This window comes from Alosa alosa, chromosome 13 (genome assembly GCF_017589495.1).
Source record: "Alosa alosa isolate M-15738 ecotype Scorff River chromosome 13, AALO_Geno_1.1, whole genome shotgun sequence".
Taxonomy (NCBI): domain Eukaryota; kingdom Metazoa; phylum Chordata; class Actinopteri; order Clupeiformes; family Clupeidae; genus Alosa; species Alosa alosa.
Window position 1 is genome coordinate 17,231,313 of NC_063201.1, and position 20,825 is coordinate 17,252,137.

Below are 20,825 nucleotides of genomic sequence, written 5' to 3' on the forward strand. Positions count from 1 at the left end.
CTGACAGACAGCACAGGAGTAACTCAGTAACCAAATGCACGTTTAAAGGAACTCCTGCTGCTCAACACAAACAGGGTGTCACAGCAGGTCACACACACACACGGCCACCGAGAGAGTCAGGACACATGGGTCACGCACACACACACTCCTGCTCTCAGGACAGGGAGAAAAAGACACACGCAGCCAGAGAGACTGAGCAGAGAGAGGGGGAAAGGCAGAGCAGAGGGAGGAACAAAGACATCAAGAGAGGAAAAGAGAGAGGGAAGAAAGATTCTAACAACAGTGAGAATCACCGAGTGAGATAGAAAGAAAGAATGAAAGAAAGAAAAGACAGACAGACAGATTCAAGTAGATAGATAGATAGATAGATAGATAGATAGATGCACTCTTAAAATGAATGTGTTGAAAACAACACAACTTGCATTGTTTTTAACACATCCCTGTGTCCAGATAGGGACAACACAACTTTGTATTATTTCCTTTTTTATTTATTACACAAAATGTGTTGAAAATAACACAACTTGCGTTGTTTTTTAAACACATCTCTGTGTCCAGATAGGGACAACATATTCATTTTAGGAGTGTAGATAGACACAAACATGTAGACAGAGGTACAGGCATACATAGAGAAAAATGTCCATGACCAGACAGACAGACAGACAGGTGAAGAGCTTCCATGACCAGACAGACAGACAGAAGAATGTCCATGACCAGACAGGCAGACAGGTGAAGAGCGTCCACGACCAGACAGACAGGTGAAGAGCGTTAGGCCTGTGGCACCAGTGTGCTAACTCTGAACAATGACCAGCGGCCTCAAACTCAAGTGTCTTGTGTGCTAATAGGGTTCAGTAGTAAACAGCCACTTGAGCGCAGCTGGAAAATGAGCTGCGAGACAAAAAGAAGGAGCCACTTCATCAAACCTGTGACCTGGGCAATGATGAGCCAGCCACTCAGACCCACGGGCACTCAGGGCCTAAACAGATAGCTGAGTTATTCAGCGACAGGATTGCGCTGCTGTCTCTGCCGTGGCTGAGTTTTGGCATCCTTTAAGATCCTTCATCCAGCACTGTGTGGGTCTCCAGTGGGTCAAACATAACATGGCAAAGAGATGTCTAGACTTCATGCAGATATCATTATATGTATGTGCATTCGTAAGTGTCACCTAATCTATTTTTGTTTGTGTGTGCTTGTGTGAGAATGTTGTCGATATCCCTAGAGTTATAATAACAATTCAACAACACATTTCAGTTATCACAGTACGCAGTACATGAATTTTGTACAATTTCTACTTTACTTCTGTTGATTGCAAGTAAAAAAGACAAATAGTACTTTATTATGTTGACCTTGTGTGTAAATAATACACAATGTTCTTTGGAATAAAATCTAAACCTCTCATAGATAGAAAGAAAATCTTTGCAGAATTATATACACCATCCTGTAAACATGCAAACACAACAGCTCTCTAGCATTTCCAGTTTGGCTGTGGCCAGATGGCCATTCTTTCGGACCTTCAGCATACAGATCTGCGTCGAGACCAACATATCAAACCAAGTTCCAGCAGATTTAGAGGAGCAGAGAACCCATCCAGAGCAGGTCATACAAGGCATCTATCATGGTTGTGGGGATGTCAGAATTTCCACACAGGTCACATGATTTTGTGACCTGCACACACTGCTGTAACTCTCCTATCCAGTTTGCAGTGGGTCTACTATGACCCCTGGCCTACATACTGCTTTTAACTAAAGTGTGAATGAGTGGCTGAGGGCATAAGGTAAGGTGTGTGTGTGTGTGAGAGTGGGTGTGTGTATGAGAGAGTGAGTGTGTGTGTGTGTGTGTGTGTGTGTGTGTAAGGTGGGGGTGTTGATTAAAAGGGCCCTTAGCTCCCTCCCTTCATGTTTTAAGACGGAGAGACAGATCACAGTCTGACACATTGGGGGAGTGCTGTTGGCCCTGTGGGAGTTTGCCTTTATGTGAGTGTCATTCATGCCATGTCAGACTACCTAACACTATTCGGCTGAGGGGAATAAAGCGCACTGGCCCCTTCATCATGCAGCAGAGTCTGAAGTCGTGCTCTGCGTTGAGTATTTGATTATTGCTTTGTTTTCTTTAAAACGTGAGACATATTGACAGTAACAAGTGATCTAGTCTATGATGTCTCTGGTATTGCTGGAATATTCTGTGACATGGAGAAATCTACACATAGAAACAGAACATACACTCTGTTTCTATGGATTTGGAATTGTAGAGCAATTCAGTCAGCAAAATGTGCAGTGGTGCATGTCTGGTTCAACTAAGCTTGATCTGAGCCTGATGAGTGAGTTTAAATACTATGAGATTGTACTCTTGGTTTATCAGGAACAGCATTCTTTATGCACAGTAAATTAAAGAGATCATAGGTCTATGTTATTTTTCTCTCTCTATTGCTCTCTCTTGCTCTCTCACTCTCTCTTGTTTTCACTCCAGTTCAGTGCTCTTCAGGCCCCATAGGGGTGTATTGCATGTTTGTTCCAACGCCTGCGTTTAAGGAAGAAAAAAAAAATATGAACACACACATACAACCCATACTAATCTGGGACAGTGGGAAAATGAGGTATACACACACACACACAACCCATACTAATCTGGGACAGTGGAGAAATGAGGTACACACGGTTCACTTAATACTCACATCACTTCTTCTGGTCAGGGGAAACAAAACTCAATGTTTTTTTTTCTGTTCATAAATTATTAACTTGCAAAGACACAGGATGCAGAGGCATGTTAAGCAAACAACACAGTTGGTGCAATAACACACATTACAACATGACCTAGTATCACAGAATCGAGACTAAATTTTGAACAGTTTTGAGCATGACACAGAAGAGAGTTGTTTGAAAACAGGCGACCAGTAAAATGCGTCATCCTAAAAGGAGGGTAGAAGGGCGGTTTCAGTATGTGGCAAAAGGGGAAGGGTTGGTGCATTCACAGCACTAACAGTCTCTCACATATTCTCAAAAGAAATAAATACAGCATATCGATCTGTCAGAAGTACTCTATGGCGTATCAGCTCTGCATAGGGGCTTTAGTCCTTAGCCCTGTCCACTCAGTTGGAGTCAGTCAGTGGCTACACTGTGGACTCTTTGGGTCCCTCCTTCTGTGCGTTCTTGCAGCCGTAGAGCCACTTGATGACCCGCGCGTTGCGCTCGATGATGGACACCCCGGTGGGCAGCTGCTCGGCCAGCTCCTCCTGAAACAGGCCGTCGCCCGAGTGGCGTGAGAACTCGCTGGGCTCCGAGCCGCCGGCCACGCTGCGCAGGATGAGCGAGAGCGTGTCGATAGAGCTGGCGCCGGACAGGAAGTTCTCGGGGCCCAGCCATTCGATGATGTCCAGGTCGAGGCCGCAGAAGTCGAAGAAGCGCTCCTGCTCGGACAGCGCCAGCGAGGACGAGCGTAGCCGCAGCTCCGATTTGGAGCGCCGCAGCCCGGTCCGCAGGGCCACGGGCGGAACCACGGGCTTCCAGGGGTCCATGTCGTCATCCGTGGTGGTGGTGAACGCGGTGGTGTTGTTGTTCGAGTGGTCACTCGTGCCGTTGAGCGCTCCATTGGGCTTCTTCGCCGGCCTCTCCACGAGGTAGACGTTCCCGTTGTCGGACTCCACCGAACGTGCCCGGTCGGATCTGCTGGACCGCCGTGTCTCGTTGCCACCGGTCACGCCATCCACCGAGTTCTTGTCGTTGGACCAGGACATGCGCGAGTCTCCGTCTCGTGACGGCGCCTTCTCCTCGCTGATGGTCATCTTGTCTCCACCCCCACTGCTCTTCTCCCGCATGGAGCCCTGGAAGAGCCTCCGCACAAAGCTGTAGCCTTTGGTCTCCGTGGCGCTGTTACCCCCCGCGATGGTCACCGTGGGCGACTTGCACTCCTTCTTCTGCCGGTAGATGACCAGTGAGTCCGGCCGCAGCATGCGCTTGCCGGTGCTCCGCCGCAGCACGGGGGCGCTGTGGGGCGCCACGAGCGGCACGGGGACGGGCATCCGCGGAGACGGCATGAGCACACGCTTGGCGTTGGTGCGGTTCTGCTCCTCCACGCTCTTCCTCGCCGGCGCTCCCTCATCATCTTCATCATCCTTGTCGTCGTCGTCGTCCCCTCCCTGGCAGTTCTCCTTCCTGGAGTCGTCCTCGCTGTCGTCCCGCGGGGAGAGTGGGGTGGAGGTGGAGTAGAAGCCGTCCTGGTGCCAGCGGTGCGGCAGGCGCGGCGTGGAGCAGGCCGACACGGCCAGCGGCCGGCGTGGTGGGGGCGGAGGGGTGGCGCAGGGCACCAGCGCCGGCTCCTGCTTGGTGTTAATGACCTGCTGGCTCTTCACGTACTTGGCCTTGTCGGCCTCCAGACGCTCCACGGCGCTCACCGCCCGCCCGCGGTTGCCAGTGTCCATCTGCCAGCGCAGGTAGTCCGGGCCCTTGTTGAGGAGTCGCAGGGGGGACGGGGAGCCGATGGGAGTCAAGGGCTTCATCCTGCACCACCCCGATGGGTAAATGCATCAAAGCAGGCAGCAGCCGAAAGAGCAGTCGTCCCCCAACACTGCACAGCGCCTCGGCCTGGGCACAAGAGCAGCCTCGCAGGAGATGAAGTCTCTAGACGACGGCCGGGGCGGATTATTCCAGAAGATTATCTGATCGTCTGTGTTTGATCTTGGTGAGACTTCTCAGTTTAAAATCTGAAAGCTATCGCACAACAAACAGATAATCTCCTTTAACTTTGCTTGTGTACTGTATTATTTTTTTTTCTCTCCCCTGGAGGGCCCTGTGAGGGAGTCAAGAGGAGGGGGCCGCTGAAGCTTCAGGCTCTTCTATAGTTAGACTCTTTTGTTGGGGCGCCTTTTTGGACCGGCTACAAAATTGATATCTCCATCCAGTATTTAGACAGGCATTTGGGTAAACAGGCAGGGCACAGGGAAATCCTTTTTCTGCAGTCCAAGTGCACTCCCAAATGAGACGTTCTTCTGCCCACAGCGTGGCAGAAATAGCCGCCCGAGTTCACTCTCAATGTGTTTGCTCTCTCTTTTTTCTTCACTGCCCCCCCTCTTTTTTCTTCCTTCCTTCCTTCCTTTCTCTCTCTCTCTCTCTCTCTCTCTCTCTCCACTCTGCTTCCGTTGTAGGTCCCAGCGTCAGCCGCTCTGGGAGCCAGAGGTATAATGAGTTTAAATATTTGCTTTCTGATAGCTGTCTCGGGGACAGCGGGTCAAGCCTCCATTGTGCCGCGCCGTCACGGTTGAGGTGACCTGTACAGACGGCACCAGGGGCGCCTCTTCGGACTCGACAGACGGGGAGCTTGCGTCTTGTTCTTTTCTTTTCTTTCTGCTGGCCTGTCTTTCTTTCTCTCCTGTGAAAACAGAGAAGGAGGAACAGAGGGAGGGAAGGGGGGAAAAGGAGAGAGAGAGATGGGGGGAGGAAAGAGAAAAAAGAGATGGGTAGGTTAGGTCTGGCTGCTGTTGTGTGCTGAATCACCGCGAGCACGGAGAGCATATGGCAGCGGGCACTCTGGGGTCCTTGTGGCAGGCCTACGGCCCGGCGCCCACTCTCTGTGTGGTTGGCACAGACCCACATCTGAGGCCGGCACGGGCACTGCCTGTCACCCATGCATGGGCACACTCATGAAGCCCAGACATACACACACACACACACACACACACCACACACACACACACACACACACACACACACACACACACACACACACACACACACACACACACACACACACACACACATCACACAGCCACAGTCACATCCAGAAGTGACTAAACAAAACAACAAAACACTCACATAGACAGATACATGTTATACATACTGTACATATACTGTACAAACACACACACACACACACACACAAGAAACTAACACAAACTCTGACATAGACAGATGGCATATAAATCATTCTGAGGCATCACAAGTCAGAAATGTTGCACTATTTCTCAGTTCTTCCCTCTCTCTTCCTGACAGACTCAAATCATGCTGACTGAGCGACGATCAGTCAGTCTTTCCCCAATGCGTAGCATTCAAATTTCATCCGCCCCCGCTAATTGGAGTCGATCTCCGCTCGCTGTGCAGTCCAGCCGGTATACCGGGTGTGGCACGGCGCGAAGAAGGCGGGGGGTTAACTCCACGCTTTACACTGCAGCGTTTCCCACACTAGCTCTGATGTCTATGACAGCAGAGGGAATAATATACTGCATAATGCACCTTTAGTTTAACCAAGCTCCTACATCATGGTTGCATTTGCATACCCTAAGGGGCCTCCGGCCGCTAAATAATTCATGAGTCTGTCAATATTTTACAGGACAGCTACAGGAAAAAAAAAACTGCACACATGCTCTGCCGGCCTGAGTCTCCCTCTGTACTTCCCTCAGCTACATTGGTGAGTTTCAGTGACAGTTGAGGAACATTTACAAGCCAACGCAGCGTGTGCTGTGGGTGAAAACTAACTGCTTTAACGACGTGCCGCACAGAGAGAGCAAATTGTTTATTTTTAGTTTTTAAATATCGCTATGAAAGAGGGGGAAAGGGTGTGTGTGCGTGTGTGTGTAAGGGGTGTTTCAAGAGGCTGGGCTCAAACTAAAGAGACGTGTGCGGAAAGTATTTATAGCCAAGGAGCACCCTTCTGCAGTTATTTTGTGTGTTTGTGTGTGTGTGTGTGTGTGTGTGTGTGTGTGTGTGTGTGTGTGTGTGTGTGTGTGTGTGTGTGTGTCTTATGCATCAGTGTGTCAGCACATGGCAGTAAAGAGGACCCAGCCCTGCAGATGAAAGAGGCTAGCTGGCTACCAGATTCTCCAGACTTCAGGCTTCTGCTCCTTCGAGAGCAGCAGACCGGTCCCATCTCCGAGAGCCCTTTCAGCAGAACCAACAAAACTCCAAGGCCGTTCTACACCACCGACAAGGAGCATCAATACAGCCATCGTGCTGATTCACACATTCTTTACTTCTCTTAGCATAAGAGGCAGTCGGGCAGCTGGGCATCCTCTTATGCAGGAGGCAGCTGACACCTGAAACGGATCTGGCTAGAATCTGGCCCTCATGTGGCCCAGAAGGTGGGACATACATTTTCACATTTTTGTGTAAAAGGGAAGGGCCAGATATCAGCGGCTCTCTGGGTTTGAGGTGTCTCTCAATGAAGTTCAGGCTTCAGGCTAAAGTTGCATGGTGTTCAGACGTGAACCCTGTTCTCAGGTCAGTGAAAAGGGCTCACAGAGCGGGAGTGACAGGTCCCCGAAGTGACTGGAGGAGAGTACTGCACTCCTATAAAAACTTAATGAGTCATTACACCAGAGATGTTCCACTGCACATGAGAGCAGCTGGAGCCGGCACACTCATTCATTCATTCATTCACTCACTCAATCATTCATTCCCTCTTTCACTCATTCATTCACTCACTCTGATGTAAATTAAACTCAGAGCTCTGCTCTTTCGGAAGCCCAGAGATGCCAGTTCCAGCGAGCCAAAGAGCTTCAGCTTCAGTGGCAGGTCTAGTAGTCGACAGCTCAGCTGAATCTTGTTTCAGGGCGCTTTTTTCATGAGGAACAAGCAAAAGTAGCTAAATGAATGCTGTAAGAGCACTTCTGTCACTGTACGCCCCATGAAAAGACACAAATTGAAGCCAAAAGGCTTTGATCGTGATGAGATTTCACTTATAAATGGCAGAGTGTTACTCGTGAGCTGGCACACCACAGACCTCTTGCTACATAGGAAGCAGATGTCAGATCTTCCCGGAATTCAAAACACATACGCTCCCGATGTCTATTTCAGGGCTTCCTTTCATATAAGAGGAACACAATACAAGGCCTCTCTCAAGCGGAAAGGGCCCAACTGTACATCCTTGATTAGAGAAAAAACTCTATATGGTGTCCTGTTTTTTATTTCTTTAACCAGTGTCCTGCTTTTGGACATCCATCATTTGGTGACAGTGAAGCTTTTTTAGCCCATACTATGCCAGCCATTTAAAGGCATGAAACATATGTCAACAGATGGGCAACACCAGTCATAGAGTGTTTTGAAACTGTTTTAAAAGCCAAAGGACAGCAGGTCACAATAACAGAGGCAGAGTGAGAGAGATGGATACAGAGAGATAGAGAGAGAGAAAGAGAGCGAGAGAGATAGATAGAACAAGAGAGAGAGAGAGAAAGAGAGAGAGAGAAAGGGAGAGAGAGAGAGAGAGAGAGAGAGAGAGAGAGAGAGGAGAGGAATTACTGACAAGGAGAGCATGAAAAGTGTGGGGCCCTCATCTCTGAGGTTCAGTCACTCAAGACTAAGACCTCTCTCTCTGTCCAACTCTTACACTCCTCACGTCTTTCTCTCTTTCTTTCTCTTCTCTTCCCCCACCCCACTCCCTCCATCCCTGTCTGCAGTGGAGCCGTGAGTGGTAAACCCTGCCAGGAGGAGGTCTGCCCCGCTGCAATATTTTCCAGATGTCCTGCGGGGCGGGCAGGAAAGGCTGCCATTGTTTGGGAGGAGTTCCGGGATAAAATGCTGGACAGGTGTGGAGAGAGGAGAGGGCCAAGGCTGGGGGTGCGGCTAAACGGAAAGAATAAATGTGGGGGGGGGGGGTGGGGGGCAGTTGTGTGTGTGTGGGTGGGTGTCGGTGGTAGTAATGTGTGTGTGTGTGTGTGGGTGTGTGTGTGTGGGAGGGAGGGTGGCGGGTAGTGGGGTACCCAGCTCCCCCCACCAGATGCCATTTTCTTCCGGTACTTTCTCCACTTCTGTAAGTCGCATCAGACGTGCTTTGACAGCAGAGCTCAGAAGTGCCTGGTTTGAGGCAGCCATGCGTGGAGCAGGATTTAGTTCACTGCCTAACCCAAATATGAAAAAATAATCATCTGCTCGCTCCTCATGTGCAGGAGACAGGAGAACAGCCAGGCGGAAAAATGTGGGACTGTGTCATCCTCTCTGTATCACGCCTTCAGTCGCTGAAATTAGGGTCATTGACTACATGCATGCCTGCATACCATATGTTAATTCAGGTGTATCTGGCTAAAACACAGCATCCAGTAAGGAGATGTAGCAGTAAAAGTGTAATCTCTCATACATCATAATACCAGACTTGCATTTAAAAGGAAAGCTCCTCTCATATCTGGGATGATTTTCATACTTTTCTCTTAAAAACAAGAATATACTTCAGAGCACTTTCACATCTCTCCTCACTTCTCATTCTTTCTTTCTTTTGTTGTATCTATTTTGGTTTACATAAGGTCACAATAGGTTTTATACTACTCTTTAATACTGCTGATAACAGCCTGTGAATGTGAGCCTTTCAACAGTTTTTCAGTTCTACCTGAGGTATATTAGCTAGTCACCATATAATCAAGCTGTAACGACATATAAGCAGGCTAATGGCACATATCTCCTGTATGAGGAAAAGTAGACTATTAATAGCCAGTCAGTGGCCTGAATTAAATTTCGATCATATATAGTATCCTTTGAACACACACACACACATACGCACACACACAGATAGACGCAGACAGACACACACACATGCACACACTCCCCTGCCACATTTACACACCAATGGCCTCTATTAACCTCATACGGATTCTAATGAGAGAAATTAGCGTCTCCACCTCCTACTGCTGTGAGTGAGTGAGTGAGTGAGTGAATGAGAATGCAAACGAGCAGGTAAGTGAATGCGTGAGTGAGTGAGTGAGAGAGAGCTTTAGGACCCTATGTGTGTCTCTGTCAAACAGCCAGCAGCTCTTATCCCTGTGTGGGGCCTGTAATTAACCTCATCTGTCTCTGCCCTTTCTCTGCTCTCCACTTTCATGCATCCAACTTCCTTCATACAGCTCTCTCTCTTTCTCTCTCTCTCTCTCTGTTTTTTGCCTCTCCTTCTCCAATGTGCACCTTTCTCTTAGTTCATCTGCTTCTATCCCAACCTCTCTATTTCTTTTCATCTCTCTCACTCCATATTTCTCTTTCTATCCCCTTTAGTTTCTCGCTCTCCCCTTCTATCCTCATCTCTCTCTCTGACTCCCTCCCTCCGTCCCATTTCTCTCTCTCACTCACCCTCCACTTCACCCTCTCTCCCTCCCTCTCTCTCTCCTTTTCTCTAGTGTATGTGTATGTGCCTGTAGGGTAGCTTTAACCAGGCGCCCCACGATGCCAAAGAGAAACCAGATGTTTGCCGTCATGCTGCATCAGGACCCCGAGACTGCAGGGGCCCCGGCGAGCGGGGCCACGTCCTGAACTGCTCGCGCTCAGAAGGTAGGAGGCAACATCACAGCCGAGGAGCAGCACCCAACTTCAAACAGCCTCTCTGAGGTCCCTCTGCACACCTGGGCCGCTCAGCCACTCTCTCAGGGCTGCGCACTTAGGCACACTTCTGAAGAACTCGCCAAAAGGAACACCAGTGAATGCTTTTGAGTTTAGTTTCTTTTCTTCCGCACATGTTGCACTGAACATTCCATGCTGGGCCATTACACATTGTAGTGGTACTTAATGCCGCAACAAAGTCACTGCGTGTTTGTAATAATTGTGACTCATTACAAAGCAGAAAATAGTTTGAGGGTCACCGTGAATCTGACACCACCCCCTGTGATAGTAAAACCTAAGATAAACTCTCAGGGTCATTCGCTCTGAATCATAAATGTCACGTGAAATATAAAAGATTGTTGAGAAAACAGGCCGTCTGATATGTGATAGACCTATAACCTTTTATTTGGCCCCTGTCACATCAATTTAGATCCAGAGACTCTCTAAAGGGCACATGCCACATGTTGGTTTCGAACCACAGGGCAATCTCTCATTCCTTCATTCTCTCCCTCTCTTTCTCTCACTCTCTTTCTCTCACTCTCTTTCACTCCTTATGACCTCCTCTTATGCTGAACCTTTTCTCACGTGTCCCCCGTATGCTCCCTTTCTGTCGTTTGTCTGGAGAAACATCTGGCCTTTGAGTGGGCACCTCACAAGTGGAGAGCAGTTGCGTACCCTCTGATCCATCACCATCAGCCTTTTCTCTGCACCCCCCCACCCATCCCATCTCATCCACTCCACAGCAGGCACACAGCCACCAGCCAGTCAAAACTTTTACTCAGACCCCCACAACTCTCCACACGCACGCACACACACACACACACACACACACACACACACACACACACACACACACACACACACACACACACACACACACACACACACACACACACACACACACACACAAACACACACCCACCCCATGCTCTCAATTAATCAATTAATGGATGAAACATAGAGTGTGCCCCGCAAGGCTGGGTCATTTATCAGGACAGCACAAAACAAACTGACTCCAGGGGTTGAGGGGAGGGTAAGAGGAGCAAGTCTCCCTCCCCAGCCCCAACACAGACACATTCCTGCATTATTAATGGTCCTCCAGCACAATGGCCGCCTCTGGCAGGTCAGATAAGAGCCAGACCTGAACACCAGGGCTCATTAGGGGGAGAAGAAGGGGGAAGAGAGTGGAGAAAAAAGACAACGTGGTCGTAAAATTAAACAGAGACAAACACTCCTTGCGCTCCTCTGGTCAAAGGTGAGGGGGGTAAGGGCTCAGACTTTACAGCAAAGTGGCATTGGCCTACTGATTTATTGATGGGGGGGTCTGGTTTGAGTGGGGGGGGTAGGATGTAAGGGTAGGGGTTTTGCCTTGCCACAGAGGCAAAGGCAGGTCACAGGGGACATCATCCACGACAAAGACCTATCCCCACCCCCCACCCACACACACCACCCCCATTTCTCAAAGCCACAGCCAACCTCTCAAAGCCCCATCCAAATGAATAAATTAAGACATCCTCCAGTCACTCAGTGCCATTCCATTGTCATCTCAAAATAATCACTGAGCGTAAGAGGCTCGGTCAGGCGTGAGGGACCCTCTTGACCCACCGAAAAGGCAAACAAATGGCCAAGCACTCACCCTAGGTCCAGTCACAAATGACCCCACTCACAAACTAATTACCAGCTCAGTGAGAGTGAAGTTGAAGTTTACTAAAACAGAATCAAACAGATGTTTGCTTAATCATCACACCCATGGCATGAGCCGATTAAAGTCTGAGATAAGAGCTAAACAATCAGACTAACGCACGACGGGAGTCACGTGTTTGACACGACCCACCTTCACCTTTCTCTCTTATCGGACTGACGCAGGTATCTCCCACCCCTGAAGAACTAATAAAGGAAGAAATGTGTGCCAAACACAACAGCCACAACACTCAGCCCTTATCACCACACTCAGCTCACTCCCTCTGCTTTCCTGATGTGGGAGCTAGAACTTTCACATCTCTAGAGAATGAAAGAGAGAAAGAGAGGGGGAGAGAGATGGAGAAGGAGAGAAAGAGAGAGAGAGAGAGAGAGAGAGAGAGAGAGAGAGAGAAGGGAGGAGTGGTAGTTCTCTGACCTGCTTCTCTGAACACACATTACATATTTATGAAATGCTTTGAAAATTTTTTTTCAGTTTTTGCAGCTAAAAGAACAAAAAAAGCACAATGAAAACAAGATTTAAAATGCAAAGAATCTGCTACGAGCGTAATCTGATGCCAGACTCGACTCCATCGGCCTGCTGGCGCGCTAACATGAAAAGCTGCACAAGGAGTTTACAAGCTACACACTTCAAAAGCACCCATTCCCATGATTCACTGCAGTCCTACACACAGAGACAAGCTTCACAGACAAGCCGAGAAGCTCTCGCAGAAAAGTGTTGTCATGGAGGACACATAGACACACATGCACACACACACACACACACACACACACACACACATACACACATTATTACACACACACACAGTGCCGTCACGGAGGAGAACACAGCTGTTATTTTCACCTGCGTAACCCAGGTGATTTATCGATCTCTGGGGAGAACAGAGAGCGTTTCCCCCGGATACGACCTCTGACCCTACACACCTTTGGCACCAGTCCTCCAACTCCCCTACTCGGAGACACCCCCAACTTTGTTGTTAATCCTGATGATAATATGGAGACATGTGATCCAGTCTCTCTCCGAGCCTGACGGAGGAATGTTAAGCTGTTTGGCGGGTTGACTAGCTGCCGGTGAGTGATGTCACTGGGGGCTGCTGGGAAGGTACAGGGGAGGTTGTGTATGTGTGTGTGTGTGTGTGTGTGTGTGTGTAGTGGGGGTTATTACCTCCTCATAAGTAGGGGATGGTGGTACTAAGCGATACTCCCCAAAAACCTCTCTGGCTCTGCTGAGCTGATAAAACAGTCTGCAGGTTCAGGGCTGACAGCTCAGAGACATGCACAGAATTCAGCAGCATTCAGGGAAGAGGAGTAGAACAGAGATGTTTAGTTGTGTGTGTGTGTGTGTGTGTGTGTGGGGTGTGTGTGTGTGTGTGTGTGTGGGTGGGTGTGTGTGAGGGAGAAAAAGCGACAGAGCAAGAGAAAACATGGCTCTATGGCAAGTATTTTGTCTCTGTGCTTCAGTTAGAGCAAACTTGACCAGTGTAGCTGGCCACAGACGGACACTGCAGCTACTGTATGTGCTTCAGCACTGAGTGGCCGTCAGGAAGACAGATGAGAGTGTTACTGCCAGAGCCATGCGTCCGAGACCAGTGATGGCTGAGGAAGAGACTCCCCGCGCTGACAGCCAGGAGCAGTCTGGTGCTGCACCTCTACGACTCTGGGAGTTCCTCACTCTCTCTGAGGCTGACTGACCACAGGACTGGGTGTGGGAACATACACGAGCAGAGCTAAAAAAAACAGAGATGAGGAGCCCTCTAAATCCTGTAGTTGTGTGTGTGTGTGTGTGTGTGTGTGTGTGTGTGTGTGTGTGTGTGTGTGTGTGTGTATTTATGTGTGTGTACATATGTGTGTGTGTGTGTACACTCATAAATCAGGTCAGATCCCCGGATCTTTCCTGTGTTTGAAACAAGGAGAGAGACAGAGAGAGGGAGAGGGAGAGAGCAGGAGAGGGGGGTTCTTTTCTCACGGGTTGGCGTCTCTGCAGCCTGAGCCTGAGCTGATCTGTGCTGGGTGCTTGCAGAGCCTCCCTTTCCTGGAGAGGGGCCAAGTGTTTACTCTGCAGAATTCACTCCTGTCCAGGATGCTCGTGCTACCAGCACACATGGAGGAGGTTCGTGTCCAGTGCCTCTCTACGGCGCACTGGGGGGGGATCACCCAAGGGTACGCTGTGACCTTTACAGTCATGGCTGTTGACTTGGTGATATCACAGTTCAGTTTAACAAAGGCTGGGCACGTCCAGGAAATAGAAAGAGTCCAGCCTTTATTCAGCTCTACAGGAAGTGATGTTAATAAATGTAAAAAAAAAAAGTCTTCCTGTATTCTGATCCAATTCTAACTTCAGTTTGCCCATGTCATTCTCCTTATCTTTGAGTTAACACATGTTTTCTTGAGATTTTACCGATCGTTACACATACCGGTCGCTTAGCTAAGTAAACATGAAGGGCATGGCTTTATGGTTACAGAAGCTTTGCACTAAACCTGCAGTCTGAGTTCAATTAAAGATTAAAGGCAGACTTTTTCCTAACTGCTGGTGCTTTCACACGTCTCTACAGCAGATATGTACACACCCATGGATACACACACACACACACACACAGCCCCCCTGGGTGGTGGAGTAAAAGTAGGCCAGAGCTGTGGGAGAGGGAACGTTTTCACAGCGTTGGTCGAACGTCTCACTGATGTTCTTGCCACATGTTAGGGTCACCCGAGTGTCACCCTGCTGCTGCGTAAGCGCCAAAGGTGCAAACAAACAACGCTTCTGTGAGAGGGCGTGAAGAGGTGTGTCTGCAAGTGCCTGCATTTGTGTGTGTCTGCATGTGCCTGTGAGTGTGTGTGTGTGTCTGCATGTGCCTGTGTTTCTGTGTGTGTTTCTGTGTGTGCGTGACTATGCATCAGTATTTGTGTGTGTGTGTGTGTGTGTGTGTGTGTGTATGTATGCTGCATGTGTGTGTATGGTGGTGTGTGTGTGTGTGTATGTGTGTGTATATGGTGGTGTCTGTGTGTGTGTTTGTGTACATGTGTATGTGCATGTGCGCCTGTGTCATTCTTCCATCCACACCTCTCTGCTCTGACCCCCTCCCCCCCAGCCTGATGGGCTACCTCCAGTTGCACTGGCCTCGTTCTGTGCATCAGGCCATCCACAGGCGTGAAGCGTACTATTGGCCACACCGTCCAACACAGCCCGCTCCACTGGTGAATCCCCACAAGCACTGCAGGGCAACCATTGATTTCCCATCACTGCCCCATCTGGAGCTCTGCCCAGTCCTCGGCGGCCACACCAGCATATCAACACACTCATTACTTATTATCCAGGCCAAACGGTAAACGCTGGAAAAACCGATCAGGCTCCGATCAGACCTATTATGCTTTCAATTTACACACACAGCAACACGTCCGGCTTTTAGGCTTGAGCGTGTGCAGCCTTATGCTCATTTATGCGTGCCTTATCGAGTCGTCTGGAGTGCCTCAGCAGGAAGATGAAACTGTCTGGATTCACCGATGCCATTGTCGGCTGCTAGGGACTATTTCTCCCTAAATTCCTCAATCCCTACTGGAGGGGCTTGAGTGGTGGTGGAGGGGGGTAAGAGGGGGCTATTTTGTAATAAACTGAGGAGACTTCATCATTGGGACTGATTAGGCGTCCCTGAGGATCAAGCCTCGCTCTCTGTGGGCCAGAGGCCTGTAACAAAGCTCCCTGTTGGGCTGCCATGTCTGCTCAGTGGCTCCCGCGCCAGTGGACCTGCCAGCTGTCCCCTCTCATTACGGCCCCAGTCCGGCCGCCCGGCCGCTAACAGGCGCAGAGGGCCACGGAAATAGCCTCCTCATCCCCTTCATCACCCCCCAACACACACACACACACACACACACACACTCTAGACCAATACACAAACACACTTAAAACCCCAACACAGACGCCCCAAACACATACACTTCCCTAAACTAACAAACACACACACAGACACACACACATACAGACACACACACACACACACACTCCTCACATACACCCACCTCACCAAACCAACATTCACATATCTACCCACTACCCCCATCCCCTCAATCGCATACAACTAACCGCCCCCAACCCTACACACACACATCTACCCAACTCCTATACACACACACATCTACCCCCTCACGCCATATCCTCTCATCTGTCCCCAATACGATCCCCCAGGTGTGCTGTTGAGATATGAAGGCCCAGGTTGTTGCTTTCAGTGACTGTCACATTCAGCGTCAGCGTGTGTGTGTGTGTGTGTTTCAGTCCACAGTCACAGCACACATCATCACGAATCGCATCACCATGACGTGACTCAGGTGATGGTGATTGGGACTGGCAGGCCTACGGTGCCCTGTTGGTGGCACGGCCGATTACGGGGATGTGTGTTCATGAGAGCGCCACTCTCCCAGCTGCCACTCACGCACACGGGGGGAAGGAGGAGACGGGGCCCTCTAATCCTGAGAGGCATGACTTGGAGTGATGGACCCTTTAATAATTAACCTGTTAAAGACAGAAGCGAGGCGTGATGTTATGCAATGGGACAGCAATGGGACAGAACAGAGGGTGACGTTCCTCACTGAGATGGATATAATTTCTTTGTGTATCGTGGAGAGGTCTGGCAACAGCTACTTGCTTAGTCTTCAAACTTAAGCTTAAATCGTTTCAAGCAGCACTTTGTTTTGTTTTGACGACCAAACTCTGGACTGGGTGATAAAATCTTGCTGTCCAGGCAGCGTATTTCCTAAATATTTGTGTTGAAGACAGTGAAACCCAGGGTCACAGTCTAGTGCTTTTGTTTGTCCCACATAGGTTGGCCTCAGTAGGAAATCCCGCGAGGCAGTAGACACGGTGCCTCGACCAGAGGGGAACAACAAAAAAGTCAAATTAGAAGGCTGGTTTCCTGAGTGAGCTTGTGTGAAGACCGGGGTGTTTAAAATCTCACACACAGCACAGCCAGTAAAGTGTCTGGAACCAGCTGCTCCTCCACACACACACACACACACAGACACACACAGACACACACAGAGGCCTCCTGTGTTACCTACAGCACTGGAGAAGGCTGATGTCATACACAGGGCCCGTGGTCTCTAATTAGAAACCTGAGCTTGTCAGTGTAAGCGAGGGGGCTTTGCGTCCTGCCCCATAACAGGCAGAGGGATTAACACAAGTTACGCAGGGCTTTCTCTCCTCTTAAGCAACACAGCTGTTCAGAGCAGAGGCTTTGGAAATGTAAACACACACACACACACACACACACACACACAGACACACTACAAACTGAGGGTTAGTGGACTTTAACAGGGAAGAGTATAAGTGGAGTTGTCTTTTGTAAACTTCGGCCACGAGAATGCCTGTGGGAGAACAATGCTGTGTATCCGGGTGAGATCTGTGTGGTTGAGCCGCAGACGGATGAGATTATACGTTTGAAGGGGAGCGCAGGGACGTGAGAGCATGGACGGAGAGGAAGAGGTGCATGTGCCTGGGGGTGAGCGAGAGAGTGAGACAGAGATAGGGAGGGAGGGAAAGAGAGAGGGGGAGGGAAAGAGAGAGAGATGGCATGGTAGAGTGTCCAATGTGCTCTCAGAGTTGGACTCTGCTGACTGGGGGACTGTCTCTCTATCTCCTGCACACATATACGCACACATATACAGAGTGGCGTAGCCAAGCCACCTGAGGTGATGGAACACTGTGGTAGACTTTCACACTTCCGCTGGGCTCCTCTCACACACTCACAGACCCAGTCTTCACCTGCTATAACAGGTCCAGCTCCGAGCCTGTTTACACTCGACCCGCCTGATGCCTGACACATGCCCAACCCTCTTTATTTATGTGTCCTCCTGCTCTAACCTTCTCTCTCCTGTTACTGCCCCAATGTGTGTGTGTGTGCACGCCTCTGCTCTGGAATAATTTTCTCCGCAGGTGACTGCCAATGATCTAAGCCCCATAAAACGGAAAGACATGACCGACGTTTTTATTTCATCCAGTCATTTGAATGATGTCAGGGTGGTTGTCAACACCTGACTGAGACAGACAGGCATGGAGTGAGAGACTTGGGAGAGAGAGAGAGAGAGAGAGAGAGAGAGAGAGAGAGAGAGAGAGAGAGAGAGATGGGCTGGGCTAGCAGAGAGGTGCTGTCTGAGGGTGGAAAACAGACCTTTTCCTTTTCCTTTAAAACACTCTTTCTTTCCCTCCTTTCCAATGCAGTTCAATTCCAAATGCAACACTTTAAAACAAACAGAGGGGTTTGTGAATCCGTGTATGGTTGGTTGTGCCCTCCTTGTTTTTCCCTCACTTTCAAATTAGTTTTATTGCCATGACAAACATGTCCGCCCCTATTGTCTCTCAAGGGAAGCATGGGAAACCAACAGAGTCCAAAAGTAAAAAGCACAAACGATCTAACAAAAGGCATGTGACCGCAATCACATCACAGACATAAATCTATTGTGCAACTCTCTCTCTCTCTCTCTCATTCACACACATCTCTTTCAACTCTTTAGACTCCAGTAAACAGTGGAGTATGCAAGCACTGGTGATCCTTAAGGCTGCCATTCAAACGTGTTGAAAATCAATAGCACACTGTTTCACTGGACCGGAGTCCATTATCCGGACAAGACTCTGGTTATCAAGTGTGTGTTAAATCAGTTTAAAGTCAGCCTGGAGGTGTTCTGACAGACTCACGTTGACAGAATAAATGGATGTTATAAACTTTGATGATGCATCACTAAGACTCCTAAAGAGACAGTCTGTGAGTCACAGATTCCAGCATGGCAAGAACTCGATCTTCATCTTGGATGCCAAGCCAGAACTCAGACGGATGGGAAACCAGTCCCAGTAATCACCACACACCACCTCAGCCAGCGCCTGGGGTTCTGGGGCCCGGAGAGGACCTTGGGTTTGGTCTGGAGCTTGTGGCTGTTTAGACTGACCTTGGGGTAGTTTATAACAGCCTGCTGACCTAGTGCCCAGCCCAGACACCACTGTCTCCTGTAGCTAAGCCTCGAGTGGTGGGGTAGATGACGCACACATCAAAATAGGCCTTCTGAGTTTTCTGGGTTATAATACTGGACCTGAAAGGTGCTGCTGAGTCTTCCGGACACAACACCTTGAAAGTTACTGTTCAGCTGTGGTGCATAAGCAAGGGGGTCATTTTTAAAGTGCATATGTGAAGAAAACATGAACACTTTAGTGCTGAATGTCTAAATGTTGGTTATGACTCACTTTAAATGCAGTGTAACACCCTGCTACACACTCCTTCCAACACCACATAACACTATCCAGTGCGTCCTATGCGCCAACTACAACAGCTTATTACTAAAAACAAAATAAACAGATTCTTCTTAATCGCAGTAGCCTACAGTCACCAGTATAGCACCCGTTTTTGCGGCTTGATTTTGTACATTGACAATATTTGACCTCAGCCTCTGTGAGCATCCGAAAAGATGATCAAAGTGATCCCCTCGCCTCCACCACCAACTTCCTACCCGTTCAACTTGTCGCCCAAGAGGTGTAAAGAGTTAAACTGTGCAAAACCATAAACAGTCTAAGCATGTATTTTTAAAATAAATTCATACATAGTCCTACCTGATTTATACTGTCCCAGTTAGTTCACATGACGCCTTTGAGAGGACTGTGTTATTTAGCCCAATTTACTGTAACAGCGCGGGACGGTCATACGTTTACTTTTACAGTCTTATTTAGGCTAGTCATAAACGATCATAGCAAATGCTGGCATGTTTCTTTCATATGGACATACTGTCATGTATACATTGCACATGTGCCCGAAATGGATACACAATTATATGCTCCTCCAAAAATAACGATATATGATGCATCTGCGCTGGAAAAGTCGGCGCCGTAAATATGTCTTTGTGAGCAAAATATAAAGCAAGGGGAGATAATGCGACCTCTTTAACGAGACACTCTTGTCCCTTTGAATAAATATTTCCTCATCCGAATAACGCATCACAGTGACTCACTATATGTGCGAGTTGTCACATATGGTTTATTGCGAGTGAACTTTTTTAAAGCCATTTGTGCTGGTGGGTTTGCGCATTGTATTCATTAATGTTGGTCAACCTGTTTCCAGTAAAACTGGTGGGCATAGAGAACTCTAAAACACATCCCAGATTTCGTTTGCGCATTCTCCTACTTAGGCTTATATTTAAGTTATTTCATGTTGTTTCGTAGCCTGCACTTTACGTCCTATACAATGTTACAAACCTAAAGGATTTCTCGTCTCTGTTCCTAGTTAGTGTATGCTAATATATTTTTTTTATCATATAGTTGATCAAATGCTGCATAACATTGGTGTACGCGATGGTGTACGCGATAGGTACCAACGTAATATTCTTACCTTATTTTGTTGCTCCACGTGTCGCTATTTTGCAAATTAATTCCCGATATCAGGTCCCTTTGCCGTCCGTTATTTCCTTCCGGACACCGGTAGTCGTGACTGGGACCGTGTCTTTCAAGTCAGGTCGCACCGGCTGCCAAATGACCGGAGCTACAGTACTAGTAGGCTACTTGCGCTTGTCTCATCCGGCTTGGCGCAGCGAAGACGACTGCCTCCGTTCGCAGTTCACTGCTCTGTGCCAGTAAAGAGCGGTTTAGTTTGTCGCTGTGGCGAGGCAGCTGGGACATCCTACCACAATGGGGGGTGGGCAGGTATATCGCTCTCTGAAAATCGACTCCTGTTACACATACGTTTGGGGGTGGGGAGGGGAGTTGGGGCTATGATTTGGGGAACGGCAGTCTCTTTTGTGAAGAAGTGGATTATGTGATAATCGCAATGATACGGCATGAATGAGAGTGTGATGACTAAGTAAGTAATTAGCAAGCAGTTATAGCAC

General features: G+C 48.8%; 1 protein-coding gene across 1 annotated transcript; it reads right to left on the reverse strand.

The window, feature by feature from the left end:
- Positions 1-1,268: 1,268 nt before the first annotated feature.
- Positions 1,269-20,547, reverse strand: fam110d (family with sequence similarity 110 member D). Its single transcript, XM_048262076.1, has 2 exons — positions 20,330-20,547; positions 1,269-5,358 (listed from the first exon to the last, which is right to left on the reverse strand). Exon 2 carries the CDS (start codon positions 4,487-4,489, stop codon positions 3,104-3,106), a length of 1,386 nt encoding a protein of 461 aa, XP_048118033.1. The 5' UTR covers positions 4,490-5,358; positions 20,330-20,547; the 3' UTR covers positions 1,269-3,103.
- Between the last annotated feature and the right edge of the window lie 278 nt (positions 20,548-20,825).

Bases quoted from the DNA above. Each gene is read 5' to 3' on its own strand.
- fam110d (XM_048262076.1), bottom strand. From the start codon at position 4,489: ATGAAGCCCTTGACTCCCATCGGCTCCCCGTCCCCCCTGCGACTCCTC.